The 13,841-nt window shown below is 38.2% G+C and overlaps 3 protein-coding genes across 4 annotated transcripts in view; 2 read left to right on the top strand and 1 right to left on the bottom strand.

Moving 5' to 3' along the window:
• The window catches only part of LOC132178456 (cysteine-rich receptor-like protein kinase 3), a 6,094-nt gene extending 4,428 nt beyond the window's left edge, over window positions 1-1,666 (top strand). The window contains exons 3-5 of the mRNA XM_059590893.1: window positions 4-54; window positions 583-727; window positions 851-1,666. Of these exons, the coding sequence (XP_059446876.1) occupies window positions 4-54; window positions 583-727; window positions 851-1,180 (526 nt within the window). The 3' untranslated portion in view covers window positions 1,181-1,666. The remainder of the gene's footprint in view (window positions 1-3; window positions 55-582; window positions 728-850) is intronic.
• A 1,025-nt stretch (window positions 1,667-2,691) lies between these two features.
• On the top strand, window positions 2,692-7,797 carry LOC132178581 (cysteine-rich receptor-like protein kinase 2). Its single transcript, XM_059591025.1, has 8 exons — window positions 2,692-2,972; window positions 4,672-5,505; window positions 5,595-5,708; window positions 5,796-5,935; window positions 6,035-6,245; window positions 6,349-6,583; window positions 6,710-6,860; window positions 7,005-7,797. Exons 2-8 carry the CDS (start codon window positions 4,740-4,742, stop codon window positions 7,344-7,346), a joined length of 1,959 nt encoding a protein of 652 aa, XP_059447008.1. The 5' UTR covers window positions 2,692-2,972; window positions 4,672-4,739; the 3' UTR covers window positions 7,347-7,797.
• Window positions 7,798-11,559: 3,762 nt separating this feature from the next.
• LOC132178582 (2-phytyl-1,4-beta-naphthoquinone methyltransferase, chloroplastic) lies at window positions 11,560-13,831 on the bottom strand. 2 transcript variants are annotated; one of them, XM_059591026.1, is made up of 8 exons: window positions 13,642-13,831; window positions 13,457-13,521; window positions 13,253-13,343; window positions 13,070-13,158; window positions 12,721-12,854; window positions 12,565-12,626; window positions 12,106-12,205; window positions 11,560-11,871 (listed from the first exon to the last, which is right to left on the bottom strand). In XM_059591026.1, exons 1-8 carry the CDS (start codon window positions 13,756-13,758, stop codon window positions 11,771-11,773), a joined length of 759 nt encoding a protein of 252 aa, XP_059447009.1. In that variant the 5' UTR covers window positions 13,759-13,831; the 3' UTR covers window positions 11,560-11,770. The 2 variants fall into 2 exon arrangements, with proteins under 2 accessions (XP_059447009.1, XP_059447010.1); XM_059591027.1 differs by lacking the exon at window positions 13,253-13,343 and having other exon boundaries at window positions 13,642-13,661.
• Between the last annotated feature and the right edge of the window lie 10 nt (window positions 13,832-13,841).

Here is a 13,841-nt window from a genome sequence, read left to right as displayed (position 1 = left end):
TAGGTTATTTCCCGAAGATAAGACTCACATCAGCACTGGCATTGCTGGCACACTGTAAGTACAAGGCCTTCTTTGGTTCAGAATAGCGTTTATCATTCCTGTGATTAATTGCATCTGAATGTGAAGAAAATTCTTCTTAATTATTTCTTTATGTTGCAATAACCCATATTTCATCATAATATCAGACCACAGTTTATGCAATGACATGCTTGTCTTGATGCATTTTATATGAATGTTTTTGTGAAACACCTCCTATCTGTCTTAGGTGACAACTCTCTTGATGCCATTGTAACATAGTGTTTCATATAATGTCTGTTGATTCAGGGCAAGATAGATTCAGAGTCAATCTTCTCATTATACACATGTAACTGTTCTTTTCACCATATAGTTATATGTCATGAATATATTAAGAGCAAATCTTTGTTGTATTATTTCCAAGTACTTCTTGTTAATAAGCATTACTTGTTGTAGCAGTTTACTCTTCCTTCTGTTCCATTCGTAGATTCACATTTGAATGCGTTATCGCTTATCACTGCTTACATATACATCTCTAATAGAGAGTCAACCATATTGCGTTTGTAGGGGTTACATGGCTCCAGAGTATGTTGTTCGTGGCAAGTTGACCGAGAAAGCAGACGTTTACAGTTTTGGAGTTCTTGTAATTGAAGTTGTATGTGGAAAGAGAAACAATGCCTTCTCCCAAGATTCACATTCCATCCTACAAAGGGTAATTCATTTCATTGGGGGAACATTTGCCAATCCCTGCTTTGGTAACAAATAATTCTCCTGATCTAATTTCTAGCCTGGAAAAATAACAAAGCCTTCTTTTACCTTTTTTACTGTTTTAAAGGTCTGGAGCCTTCATGGAACGGGTAGGCTATGTGAAGCTGTTGATCCTGTCTTAGAGGGTAAGTTTCAAGAAGAGGAGGCATCTCGCTTACTTCAAATAGGGCTACTATGTGTACAAGCCTCTGCAGAGCTGCGACCATCAATGTCATTAGTTGTGAAAATGATAACTGATAATCATGAAATTGCTCAGCCAACACAGCCACCATTTCTCAATTCTAGCAGTGCAGAAGTCAGCCAAAATATACCACCTCCAACTTACTATTCTCAGCCTGAGTCCTACAACAACTCTTCAGGGAACGACATTACGAATAGCGGGATTGAGCCGAGATGAACACTTTCTTCTTAACCCCTTGTACATTATTCCCTTACCTTTAACTCTGCCTTGCCATACATTCCACCAGGCGCCGCTGTTGCCAGCTTGAAGTCCTCTGATATGCAATTTTCTATCCAGTTTGTTAGTAGCACATTGGAATTTTTTGCTCAAACGATCGGCGAGAGTGACGACGGAGAGCTGTTTGTCATTGTCCCGGGAAGTCGGGAACCCTTGTGATTATATTAGGACTGCAAATTAAGTGATCTGTTACTCCGGCCTGCACCATCTGCTAAAAATACTGAGTTCGAATTAGGTTGCTGTCTAGTTTGACAATGTTTTAACAGCGTGGATAGAGCCGAATGCCTTCTGTATTCTTTTACAATGGATAATCTACATGTAAAGCTTATAGTTACAAGAATTTGTAAAAGAAAGTCTCATTGTCAAAATTTACAAGTATGGTAAATCTGAGAAGTGAAGTGAGAAGGGGTTGCATAATTTGACTCATACGCATTCAGACCTGCTGATAGAATTAAGGAGATTGAGAATTTGGAGAGTTTCAACAAAACCATAATATAAAATGGTGGAAAATCACTCGACCGACATCTTATATTCAATACTAGAATCGGTCTTTTTTTTTACAGCAAATTGATAAACAACTCCCAAGAACGTGTTTGGTGGCTTTCCTATTAACTTTGCTTATAAATAAGAAAGATCCGCCTAAATAATTGATCTATTTCATTATTTATCATTTTCAAATGGCGGTGATTTCGCTATTTCATGATTGTTATTTTCAATTTATAGTTGACTTCTTTTACCTCGCGCAACATGTGTTATATAACCACATTTCTTGGTTTATAAGAGAAATATTATATATTCCAAATTTTCTTTTCAAAGTTAGTTTTCAAATGATGTGTCACAATTTTATGAGTTGATGACACACTTCTCAAAATAATAAATCTCATTAAATGGTAACACATCGTTTGTGAACTAACTTTTGAGAATAAAATTTAGGATGTGTAGCACGCCTCTGTTTATAATCATATACAGATTAAAAATAAAAAAATAAACGAAGTAGGCTGATTTTACACTATTTTATGCTTACGAAAACTAAGCAAATACTATAATTTTTACTATGGTTTTTTTTTTAAAAAAAAAAAAAAAAATTGAACTCAAACCATATTAAAAAAAAAAAAAAAAAAATGATTGAAAAAAAAAGATGATTGGGATAAACAATAATTGAGATGCTTCAATTCCATCTCATTTTATTTAAAAACAATGATTAATTTTTGAGTAAATTACATGACATAATTCTTTAAAATTTTTAAAAACACATGCAATTTTACAAATTTAATAATATATGAATATATTGCTACATCATTATAAATTTTAAACCACTTACCATCATATACGTGATTAAATATAATAAAATAAAATTTTAACTATAAAATAACTTCTCGTTAGTCCCCAAACACATTAAGATACATCCCAGCCAGCAATTCTCTTTCTCTAATTAAAACAGTGAACAAGGCCAGAATGGTAAATCTGAAAAGCAAGCCATATCCCCGCAGACGTGATATCTGAACAAAACGAAAGTCGTCGCAAGTCGCAGTCGGAAACCGCGTTTTTCCCACTCTTACCGTTCTGTCATTTTCTTTGGAAATTGAGAGGAAATCTTTCATTTCGATCCTCTCGCCTTGCCTTTTTCTTCTATCACTCATTTCTCTTGCACCATACCTCACACCTTTCAACTCCGGCCTTTCCTGATCAGTTTCAAGTTCCGGTTCAACCACAGAAGCCAATGCATAGAACGGTAAGTACTTCGATCTATAACCTCTTTCCATGATATCTGAGCTTTTTTCTGTCAATCTTGTATGTACGAATCCCTTAATTTTGCTTCCACTGGTGAAATAATATGGAAATTTTGATCTGTATTTGCCGATTTCATACACACAGCTTTATCCAAGTCCACCTTCAACAATGCTGTTACTTGAATAGATTAGTTTTGTTGATTCATAGACTCTGTTTTTCTTTTTCAAAATGATCGAGTTTAGTTGAATATATTTATCCTGTAATCATTATCTCCTATATTTTCATTTTCGCTTCATTTGCCATCTGCGGAGGGGATTATAGACGAATCATGATCTATCTGAGCGTGTTCATTCTTAATGATAAGTTTAAATATTTTATTCATAGAGATATGTCACGGGCATTCTATAACAGTATAACTATAACTTCTAGAGACAGTAACCATTTGAATCCCAGCAACCTTTTGAATCCCATTTTCTATTTCCGTATAATCCCAATTTCTGTGTCATAATTATCTCATAAAGTTGTCAATGATAGGATTGGTGGGGGCCAATGGGCTTGGATATTTATTGGAGGTAGTTATGGTGTGGTGGAGGCATTTATATTTTTGGGCCCGACTTTCGGTTCTGGAAATGTTCAGGGGCCCGCAACCACAGACATGTACGTTGTGGTTTGTCGTGGGGGTCTCTGCTTGCATCACAGTTCATGTCCTTCTGTGTCCCATTTTTCCAGTGTACGGGAAACACCTTACTTGCCAACTTTTCTATGGGTGGGTTAAGTCGTTAAGAGTTATTGATTGTGAAAACCTCTCACTTTTGGATTTTACCCCATACAATGCTTTCCAGTTATTTGCCCTGGCGTCACAACAGTCTGATTTGATCGATTAATTCGAAAAAGGACATCCAATTATCCGTAATTCCAAAAAGGTGATAATTATCCAAAAAGTGTGACATGTGGGTGTAGATTGAGATCCTTGAAATTAGGTGCTCAAATTTTAACAAAATTTAAGCAGCTTAAGAGAGAGAGAGTTACGGAGCCGACGGTGCCTACATGCCTGGAGCACGTAGGTCCTGCTGCCCGTAAAATTTGGGCTGCCTAAATTCAAGGATCCTCATTGTGGACTTAGCCATTTCCTTGTGTGAGTCTCAGCTCAGCTGGCTCTTCTTTTGAGTGGGCTGTGAATGATGCTAGGAGTGTGAAACCAGAGAAATTTTTAACCAAGTGATGCAACTGTCACACGGGTACAATGCAATTGCCAATCCAAGACGTGCCTTTTTGACTCGGGGTGCTGGAAAACTGGTAAAGCAGTAACTTCAAACTTCAAGGACGGTGCCAAAAAAATCAATGCTATTAGTTTTATATGTTTTTGGCTTCAGTTTCAAACCCCTATGCTATTCAGGACTTGGGATTTCCCACCTATAATCATTTTTAACATGAATTTTAGCTTCCTATTTCATTTGAGAGATGCTGAATGTCGGATTCCCACGACTTGAATGTGAGGACTTTTGTGCTACCTACTAATGGTAGTTGCCAGCCTGGGTTGGCACAACAACCACACAATCAATATTAGGATTTAGAAATGCTTTATTATTGCTTGATGTTTTGCCGGTAATTGTCATGCGTTCTCCCAACAAATATTCTTTTCTGTTCACTTGTTCCATGCTCTTGCAGGTCTATACTGAATTTATTTCTTTTTGCCGCAGAGATCAGATACTACTGAAGTTCATTGTTGAATAGCCAGACAATCAGTAGCAGAGATAAACACCCAAAAATGAAGAAGGAATTCCCATCCCTTTCTTCTGGATATGTTATCTTCCTTGTTGTCAAGACTCTATTACTTCTAGAGACAGCAGTGGGAGATCCAAGAACCCAAACTGTCCAAGTAGCGTGTGGGCACCAACTTGAGCACAATGCCACTATCTTTGTTCCAAATTTTGTAGCTACAATGGAAAACATCAGCGAACAAATGCGAGTTTCAGGCTTTGGAGTAGCAGTGACAGGTTCAGGCCCTGATAATAACTTTGGCCTTGCCCAGTGCTATGGAGATCTTCCATTACTCGACTGTGTATTGTGCTATGCTGAGGCACGCACGGTGCTGCCCCAGTGCTTTCCTTACAATGGGGGTCGGATTTACCTCGATGGTTGCTTCATGAGGTCCGAGAATTATAGCTTCTTTCAGGAGTATAAAGGACCGGGCGACACAGCCGTGTGTGGGAATTCAACAAGGAAGAACTCAACATTTGAAGCATCTGTGAGAGAAGCTGTGACGCAGGCAGTGGTGGCTGCACCGAACCAGAAAGGCTATGCAAGAGCTCAGGTAACTGTTACTGGGGCAGTGAATGAGTCAGCTTATGTGCTGGCTGATTGTTGGAGGAGTTTGAATGCAAGCTCTTGTAGGCAGTGCTTGGATAATGCATCTTCTTCAATATTTGAATGCTTGCCTTGGTCGGAAGGGCGAGCATTGTATACCGGCTGCTTCATGAGGTACTCGGACAAAGATTTCCTCAACAAACAGCCCGGAAATGGAAGTTCAAGAGGTAAATGAATTAAAAGTCTGTCAAGGAGGATAACATCTCTAGCAGTAACTCTGGCCTGATCATGGGTTCTTATTGATGGACTTCTGCAGGTACCACAATAGTGATAGTAGTTTCGGTAGTGAGTTCGGTGGTTGTTTTGGTAGTTGGAATAGCTATTGGAGTTTATATCTGGAAGCGCCGACACATACAGAAGAAAAGAAGAGGTAAAAATGCTTATTTTGGAACAATGTAGTTATATTTTATCCTTTAGGATCATCGTAACTAATGTCTATGTTTTTATGGCTCCCTAGGTTCAAATGATGCAAGAAAGTTGGTGAAAACACTCAACGACAGTAGCTTGAACTTCAAGTATTCCACAATAGAGAAGGCTACAGGAGCCTTTAACGACGCCAACAAGCTTGGGCAAGGAGGATTTGGTACTGTTTATAAGGTAGTTTCTCTGCTTCCACATCCCCATGACCCTCCCCATCCTCCACTCCCTTGACCATATGTTGTCTGAGATTTATAAGTTTCTTCCATCACATCACAGGGAGTTTTGCCTGATGGACGAGAGATTGCTGTCAAGAGACTTTTCTTTAACAATAGACATAGAGCAGCGGATTTCTACAATGAAGTTAACATGATAAGCAGTGTGGAACACAAAAATCTAGTCAGGTTATTAGGATGCAGTTGCTCAGGACCGGAAAGCCTACTTATCTATGAATTCCTACATAACACAAGTCTTGATCGCTTCATCTTTGGTGATTCTCTAGCTAATTCTCTAACCATGCTACTTATGAGTAAAATTGAAGTTGATATTTTATATGAAATCAACAATTTAAATATTCTTTAATTGGATGACAGACACAAACAGAGGTAAAGTACTAAACTGGGAGAAGAGATACGAGATTATTGTTGGGACAGCAGAAGGTTTGGTCTACTTGCACGAGAACTCCAAGATCAGAATCATTCATAGAGATATAAAAGCCAGTAATATCTTATTAGACTCGAGGCTTCGTGCTAAAATTGCCGATTTTGGGTTGGCTAGGTCTTTCCAAGAAGATAAGAGCCACATAAGCACGGCCATTGCAGGAACACTGTGAGTATCATATTTCTATTTGATATGTATTAATGAACATTTTAGCCCAATACAAGAACACGTATATTATGTTCATTTGTTCTCACTTCTCAACACTATAGTGATTTCTTTTTTATGGATTTATAGAGGATACATGGCTCCAGAATACCTAGCCCACGGCCAGTTAACAGAAAAGGTCGATGTCTACAGCTTTGGAGTGCTTGTGTTAGAGATTGTTACGGGAAGGCAAAACAACAGGAGCAAAACCTCAGAATACTCGGATAGTCTAGTCACAATAGTAAGTTTCAGTTCTTCCCCCTTCCAAAAATATGTCTCCTTTTTAAAATTATTGATTTTTTTATGTACACCCTTTAATTAAAATAACTCACTTCTACCCTTTTCCTTACTTGTTCATATGTTATGTTTTTTTTGGACAAAATAGACATGGAAGCATTTTCGATCAGGGACAGTTGAGCAATTATATGATCCAAATATGATGTTGCATAACCACCAGGACAGAAATGTGACGAATGAGGTTTGCAGAGTGATGCATATTGGACTTCTGTGCACCCAAGAGGCTCCGTCATTACGACCAACAATGTCGAAGGCACTACAGATGTTAACAAAGAAGGAGGAGCACCTTCCTGCACCTACAAATCCACCATTTATGGATGAAGGGACCATGGAATTGAATGACACGTGCGAGAACCCATTTTACCCTTTCAAAGCAGGAATTTCTGATTCAATTGCCACCGTTGCCGACAGTTCTTTCTATCCCAGGTGACCATATTGCTACAATCTCCGGCAGTTCTTTCTGTCCCTGGTGAATCTAAGCGGGTTGAGAGTGGCTGTTTTCTCTGAAAAACCAGTGCTCATAAGTTGTCTATTGAAAGAAACCACAAATCTAAGATTGCAACCAGGCGTCAGCTTCTTGTTATTGGCATTTGGCAGTCGACTCAAGGAACTCGAGAAATTCTAGATATGTTAATGAGGGCTTCAACAAACAACTCTCCCAAGTTTGAGTTTGAGGAAGTATATAGATATGTGTATACAGACGTCTCAGCCTGTCTAACACAGGATATAGCTCCCTACATAGCAGTCTTTTTAATTGTTTGAGATATACATGAGCAAAAAAGGAAATTCGGGCAACTATTGTGCCAATTGTTTAACATAACATACCAACCAATAAGAGTACATTATAGTTCTAGAGGGCTTACTCTAGTGGTGAACATAAATATCTAGTACCAAACTACTCGTAAAATCCTTATCTCTGTGTTCTCTCTTTCTTTTCTTTCCTTTACTGTTTCATTTTCTTTTTAATTTACAAACTTGTTCATTAGTTTCAATACCCACAGCAAACCGTCATGGAAATTTATGTTTTTTTTTTCCTCCAATAGAAAGAGGGTTAGGTATATTATGGACATCGGTCAAATACCAATGCCTGCCTTATTTTACCCGAAAGTCCAGCCAAGACCGTTTCCCATTTGTTGAAAAGTATGGAAAATTTGGTCTTTATTGGCCAATTTCTTACGCAAAAGACGAAAGCTTTATCCAAGTCCACAAGCTCTGACTTTGGCAACACCTTCAACAATACTGTTATTTGAATAGATTAGTTTTGTTAATTCATATACTCTGTTTTTCTATTTCAAAACGAGTTTTGTTTAACATGTTTATTCAGTAATTATCATCTTCTATATTTGACATCTACGGAAGCAATTATGGATGAGTTATTCTTTGAATGATTGAGAAATGATGTAACTAATCCCAAAAATGAAGAAAGAATTCCCATCTCTTTCTTCTGGATATGTTATCTTCCTTGTTGTCAAGACTCTGTTACTACTAGAAACAGCAGTGGGAGATCCAAGAGCCCAAATAGTCCAAGTAATGTGTGGGCAACAACTTGAGAACAATAGCACTCTCTTTGTTCCAAATTTTGTTGCTACAATGGAAGATATCAGTAAACAAATGCGAGCATCAGGCTTTGGAGTAGCAGTCACAGGATCAGGCCCTGATACAAACTTTGCCCTTGCCCAATGCTATGGAGATCTCCCATTACTCGACTGTGTATTGTGCCTACGTCCACGGGATGCTCGCATTTGGCAATATGCCTACGTCCACGGGATGTGATCCGATCTCCTTCTTTACTATTGAGAAATATTGAGTACAATGGTACAAGCCTGAACTGCTCAAGTTTAATATCCCAAACCCAAGCCCTTAACCCCTTGTACACCCCACTCAACTGTCCCTCTCAAATACCCAGTAAAGAAAAACTCTCTACACTTTGTAAATGCCACAAAGTGCTCTCACCAATTTGGATTTTCCGGATCCCCACTTAACCAAGGACTGCATGTCCTTTTATAGAGGCTTAATCACAAAAAATATGAGAACAATTTTAATCCAATTGCTATTGGGAAAACGAAACCATCATAAATACAAAGTCTTTTCCATGATGAAGATAAGCATTGCAGCCCACATGTTTATCCACACACGTTTTCTCCAAAAAATACAATTCCAGTTGTTCTTGGACTCCTTTTAAAACTAACATTATCTTCTTATAGATAAATATGACTTGAGCCCACTAACTTGAATATTGATATTTTCCAGCAATTATCTTTACACTTGTTGACAATTTGAGCCATTATCAACAATCTCCACCTTGGCGAAAATTTGGCAACCTCCACCTGAGACTTCAGGTTCGCATCTTGACCGATGCCCATCCCCACGCCCTGGGATGTCATACAAAACACTGTTTACCCCAACAATAATAATTCTACAAGAATTATCATGCTCCACCATAAAGAGCACATGTACTTAGAATTAAACCATTCCAAAAATTTTCATTTTTGGCACATGTCGAAAAAATCCTGCTGAAAAATATGGTGCAACTTCCATGTTTGGTTCCCCTGGAAGTTCATTAGCCATCGACACCCTTTTCCACCACATACCCGACATCAAAAAAACCAAACCAATGTCTCGTATGCAAATGTGGACCCGCTAATAGAACACATCCATTATCCTGACATTTTTAGTGGTCATGCCAGAGTATGTACATGCCCTTCTCAAAGAACATCATCATCTCTCGTTACGAGAGAAACAGTATTAGCATTTTAGGAGCACTCTGCCGAACCTGCTCCTCTCAACGTTTTGTGTAACCCAAATTGGATGTCCTTGACTTGTATTTGCCACAAGCCAAAGTTCATTCTTTTGTCGAACCCAAACTTCAAGGACTGCATTTCTTCTTAACGTGTAGAAATGCGCAACCAAGCTCTGATACCAATTGTTAGGAAAATTGATAATTCATTGGCAACTAATTTCCTACCAGCCCTTTATGCAAAAGACAAGTTTGGAAAGAAAACACACACCAATCACACACGTACACAAAGAATTTACGTGGTTCGGCAATATGCCTACGTCCACGGGACGTGATCCGGTCTCCTTCTTTACTATTGAGAAATATTGAGTACAATGGTACAAGCCTGAACCGCTCAAGTTTAATATCCCAAACCCAAGCCCTTAACTCCTTGTACACCCCACTTAACTGTCCCTCTCAAATACCCAGTAAAGAAAAACTCTCTACACTTTGTAAATGCCACAAAGTGCTCTCACCAATTTGGATTTTCCGGATCCCCACTTAACCAAGGACTACATGTCCTTTTATAGAGGCTTAATCACGAAAAATAGGAGAACAATTTTAATCCAATTGCTACTGGGAAAACGAAACCATCATAAATATAAAGTCTTTTCCATGATGAAGATAAGCATTGCAGCTCACATGTTTATCCACACACGTTTTCTCCAAAAAATACAATTCCAGTTGTTCTTGGACTCCTTTTAAAACTAACATTATCTTCTTATAGATAAATATGACTTGAGCCCATCAACTTGAATATTGATATTTTCCAGCAATTATCTTTACACTTGTTGACAATTTGAGCCATTATCAACAATTTCTTTCTCATGGATTTGTAGTAGATACATGGCTCCAGAATACCTAGCCCACAGCCGGCTGACAGAAAAGGTTGATGTCTACAGCTTTGGAGTGCTTGTGTTGGAGATAGTTACCGGAAGGCAGAACAAGAGGAGCAGAACAAGAGGAGCAGAACTTCAGAATACTTAGACAACCTAGTCACAATAGTGAGCTTCAGTTCTTCACCCTCCCAAAAATGTCTCCTTTTTAAAATTATTGATATTTTTATGTACTCCCTTGATTAAAAGAACTCACTTCTACCCTTTTTCTCAGTTGATCACGTTTTTTTTTTGTTTGGACAAAATAGACGTGGAAACATTTTCAATCAGAGACAGTTGAGCAATTATAAGATCCAAATCTGGTGTTGCATAACCACCAGGACAGCAATGTAACGAATGAGGTTTCCAGAGTGATGCATATTGGACTCCTGTGCACCCAAAAGATTCAGTCATTACGACCAACAATGTCAAAGGCCCTACAGATGTTAACAAAGAAGGAGGAGCACCTTCATGCACCCACAAATCCACCTTTTATGGATGAAGGGACCATGGAACTGAATGACACGTGCGAGGACCCATTTTACCCTTTCAAAGCAGGAATTTCTGATTCAATTGCCATTGTGGCCGACAGTTCTTTCTATCCCAGGTGACCATATTGTTACATTCACCGACGGTTCTTTCTGTCCCACGTGAATCTAAGCGGGGTGAGAGTGGCTGTTTTCTCAGAAAAACAAGTGCTCATAAGTTGTCTATTCAAGTGAAAGAAACCACAAATCTAAGATTGCAACCAGGCGTCGGCTTCTTGTTATTGGCATTTGGCAGTCGACTCAAGGAACTCGAGGGATTCTAGATATGTTACTGAGGGCTTCAACAAACAACTCTCCCAAGTTTTGAGTTTGAGGAAGTATATAGATACGTTTATATAAACGTCTCAGCCTGTCTAACACAGGATATAGCTCCCTACATAGCAGTCTTTTGAATTGTTTGAGATATAAACCTGATGAAGGAGCCAAAACTGCAAAGACAATATATGAGCAGAAAAGGAAATTCGGGCTCCTATTGATCCAATTGTTTAACATAACATTCCAGTTTGGAAACCAAGAAAACACGGAGATATGAAAATGTTCAGAGCTTCAAGTCTACAGTTTTGAGTACTGATCAGATTTCATATACAATGGGGTGCTTCTTTCTGATAAATCAATAATTCAAAGTTGCGAGAACAATACCATCCATGAATTGCATCTAACGTTTGGCTACCAAGTTCCCCATGAGGCCTCCGCCAATCTCATAATGCGTGGCATTAGAGAATCCTACTTGTAAAGCAAGCTTCTCCAATTCCTTCCCTGTATCAAAAGACAGTTTTTGATCACCCAATTAGGCAGTAAATCAACCATTCATCCTATTTGAGTATGGCCTAAGGGATTCCTTGAAATAGCGAGCCCAGCTAAACGTACCAAGTACACCAATTTGATATATATTATTGACAAGATTGAGCCAAATTTTGATTTCAACATGTTCAATTGACAACCAATCCACCTAAAGTAGCACGATTCAAAATTAGTTGAAGGGGAAATAACCTGTTAAAAATTCCCTGATTGAGCTCTTCAAATATTCATACTCCTTCGCAAGCCCATAACCAGTTGCCATTGGGACAACAACATTGTCAATCATCCATTCCTTGCAAAATGAATACATTTTTTAACAAAAATCAATTTAATTTTGCAACAGGTATACATCAATGTTGAAACATAATATCCAATAATCACAGCATTATCAAATATAATCAGAAACAGAACTCATTTGAATGAAAATTACAAACTGCTCCCAATCTGAGACAGTAACTGAAAACAAAACAGAAAGGGCATCCATCGTATAGAAGATTTAAACACGGTCATTCTTAATTAGGGAAGAAACCTTCTTGTCACATTCTATTATAATGTACTCGCTAAATGTGTAGAGAAAAGCAACAATTACTTGAGTTTAAGACATGATTTTCCTTGAAAGAGAGAAAAAAAATGGTATCTCACAGTGACTACCTGAATTGAAGCAGTAAATGGTTGAGTGCTTTTGTTGAAATCAAGAACAGATACTCTTGAACCTGAAAAGCCCACAAGAATAATTAATATCAGGTCTCACTTTCAAATTCACCAACTTTCATATTTTCACACAGACACAGATTATACTCATTAGACCTGGTTTTAGAACTCTATACATCTCTTGCATGGCTCTGTGTTTATCCACCACATTTCGTAGCCCATAACCCACTGTAATGGCATCAAAGTAACCATCTGAAAATGGCAAATCAAGTGCATCGCCTTCAATCCACCTATATTGACACACATTCTATTAGTGCCTCTGTAGCACTCATTAGTATGGGGAGGAATTTATGGTGGACTTTAGGATCAATTATAGAGAACATTATAGGAAACTAACATACAATTCTTCCAGAACAAAATGGCCTTGAGAACCTCAATATATTGTTAATTAGAATACATATGCAAATCATTTTATTCATTAACCGATAGATTTACCAATGCTCACTCGATATTGTTGCAGCAGGCTTTTGGGACAAAGTTTTGCCGATGAGAAGCAATTGACAGTTGCTCCTTTGAGAAATCAAGACCAGTCACCTGCAAATCGTAACCCCAATAAAATTAATGGAAAAGAGCACCATAACATCTTTCTACGACATTAATTTACAACAATGGTGGTGTTGGAACAGACCTTGCCATTGGACCCGACTTTCTCGGACAAGAGAAAAGCTAAATCCCCACTTCCACAACATAAATCCAACACACAGTCTCCCATTTTAGCTCTGACACCCACAATTCCAAAATCAAAAAATAAATCGAATCCCAAATAAAAAGAACAAAAAATAAAGAAGACCCAACTATTAGAAACCAGAAATAATTATTAATGAATACTTACCCACTCCATGATACTGCCATTCTTTTCCAAACTCGATGCTGACCCAAACTCAGCAAGTCATTCAACTGCATTTTCAATTTTTTTTTTTTTTTTTAAAAAAATATATATAAATTAAACCCGGTCCATAAACAAAGTAAGGAATTTACATTGAAAGAAAGGAAAGAGAGTGGGTAAAGAGGGTGCACATTATCGTAGACAGGAGCTATGCGGTTGAAGAGGCCCTGGCGCTGGTCAGCAGCACAATGAACTGGCCTTTGTCTGAAGCGGCATGTGGAAGGAAGACATAGCTGAAGCGAAGCCATTCCCAGGGGTCCGTATATCCTTCTAGATAGAAAAACAAATACCAGTTCATGAATATGTAGAAGATATGGATTATCCTATGCTA

The sequence above is a fragment of the Corylus avellana genome, chromosome ca4 (assembly GCF_901000735.1).
Source record: "Corylus avellana chromosome ca4, CavTom2PMs-1.0".
In the NCBI taxonomy this organism is placed as follows: Eukaryota; Viridiplantae; Streptophyta; class Magnoliopsida; order Fagales; family Betulaceae; genus Corylus; species Corylus avellana.
This window is presented reverse-complemented; position numbering and strand designations above follow the sequence as displayed.

Bases quoted from the DNA above. Each gene is read 5' to 3' on its own strand.
- LOC132178582 (XM_059591026.1), bottom strand. From the start codon at position 13,758: ATGGCTTCGCTTCAGCTATGTCTTCCTTCCACATGCCGCTTCAGACAA. The intron at 12,627-12,720 runs GTCTAATGAGTA...TGGGCTTTTCAG, and splicing joins GTATAGAGTTCTAAAACCAG to GTTCAAGAGTATCTGTTCTT. The intron at 11,872-12,105 runs GTTATTTCCCCT...CTTTTGATACAG, and splicing joins AATCAGGGAATTTTTAACAG to GGAAGGAATTGGAGAAGCTT.
- LOC132178581 (XM_059591025.1), top strand. From the start codon at position 4,740: ATGAAGAAGGAATTCCCATCCCTTTCTTCTGGATATGTTATCTTCCTT. The intron at 5,936-6,034 runs GTAGTTTCTCTG...ATCACATCACAG, and splicing joins GATTTGGTACTGTTTATAAG to GGAGTTTTGCCTGATGGACG. The intron at 6,861-7,004 runs GTAAGTTTCAGT...TGGACAAAATAG, and splicing joins CGGATAGTCTAGTCACAATA to ACATGGAAGCATTTTCGATC.